At 60.5% G+C, this 1,132-nt stretch overlaps 1 protein-coding gene across 1 annotated transcript in view; it reads right to left on the bottom strand.

The window, feature by feature from the left end:
- The window catches only part of kcnd3 (potassium voltage-gated channel, Shal-related subfamily, member 3), a gene marked incomplete at both ends in the record, with an annotated part of 44,563 nt that extends 43,865 nt beyond the window's left edge, over nucleotides 1–698 (bottom strand). The window contains one exon of the mRNA XM_083675214.1: nucleotides 1–698. This exon is cut by the window's left edge and continues 405 nt beyond it. Coding sequence (XP_083531340.1) covers nucleotides 1–698 — 698 coding nt within the window.
- Nucleotides 699–1,132: the final 434 nt, after the last annotated feature.

The following is a 1,132-nucleotide window of genomic DNA, read 5'->3' as shown; positions in this document are numbered from 1 at the left end:
ACGCACGCCGTGTCCATGCAGAAGAACGCCACCGTGTACCGCTCGCCGCAGGGCACCTCCTTGGTGTTGGGCGCGGTGCCGCAGGGGACCGTCTCCACCACGTTGGTGATGACGGAGATGGCGATGAAGAAGCCCGTGACGTAGTAGAAGACCAGCGCCATGGTGGAGGTGTGGGGGTTCTCGAAGGCGCGCCACATGGTCTCACGGCAGGTCATGTTGGGCAGCTTGGCATCCTTCTTGTCCTCGTCATCGTCCATCAGACGCTCTGCGTTCTCCCGCTTGCGGTCCTTGTACTCTTCGTAGCAGCAGTCGCCGATGATCTCCGGGATGATGCCGAAGAACGCCAGCTCCTCCTCATAGGAGCAGATGCACTCGTAGCGCGGGTAGTGCAGCTTGCCGGTCCGGTAGAAGTTCAGGACGGGCCGGAACAGGTCCGGGTCCCGGTCGAAGAAGTACTCTTTGGTCTCCTCGTTGTAGAAGAACTCCTTCTCGGAACTGCCCAGTAAGGTGTCCGGGTACCGGTCCAAGGTGTTCCGCCAGGTCTGGAAGCGCCTGCCGCTCACGTTGAGGACGATGACCTCGTCCTGCCGCCGGTTCTTCTCTGTGGGCGCCACGGGCATGGGCAGGTTGGCCACGGGCATCCAGCCGATGGCGGCCGCCCGAGCGAAGGGGAGCCACGCGGCGACTCCCGCCGCCATGGTCGGACCGACACGGCACGCAGTGGAGGAGGAGGGGGACAGGTCCAGAACCTTCAGAACCAGCTTGGCTTCAACTCACTCACCATCTTGGGGGGGGGGGGGGGGGGAGATAGGGATGAAAGAGAGGGGGGGAAGAGGGAGGGAGGGAGAGAGAGGGATAGAGAGGGAGGGGAGAAATATAGGGATACAAGAGACAGAGAGAAAGACAGAGGGGGAAGAGGGAGGGGAGAAAAATAGGGATAGAAGAGACAGAGAGAAAGAGAGAGGGAGAAGAGGGAGGGAGAGAGAGGGATAGAGAGAGAGGGGAGAAAGACAGGAATAGAAGAGACAGAGAGAAAGAGAGGGGGGAAGAGGGAGGGAGGGAGAGAGAGGGATAGAGAGAGAGGGTAGAAAGATAGGGAGATAAGAGACAGAGAGAGAGAGAGGGGGGAAGG

Source organism: Argentina silus (assembly GCF_951799395.1).
Source record: "Argentina silus genome assembly, chromosome: 8".
NCBI lineage: Eukaryota > Metazoa > Chordata > Actinopteri > Argentiniformes > Argentinidae > Argentina > Argentina silus.
The sequence above is the reverse complement of the archived record's forward strand: the minus strand, read 5'-3'. Positions and strand labels throughout refer to the sequence as shown.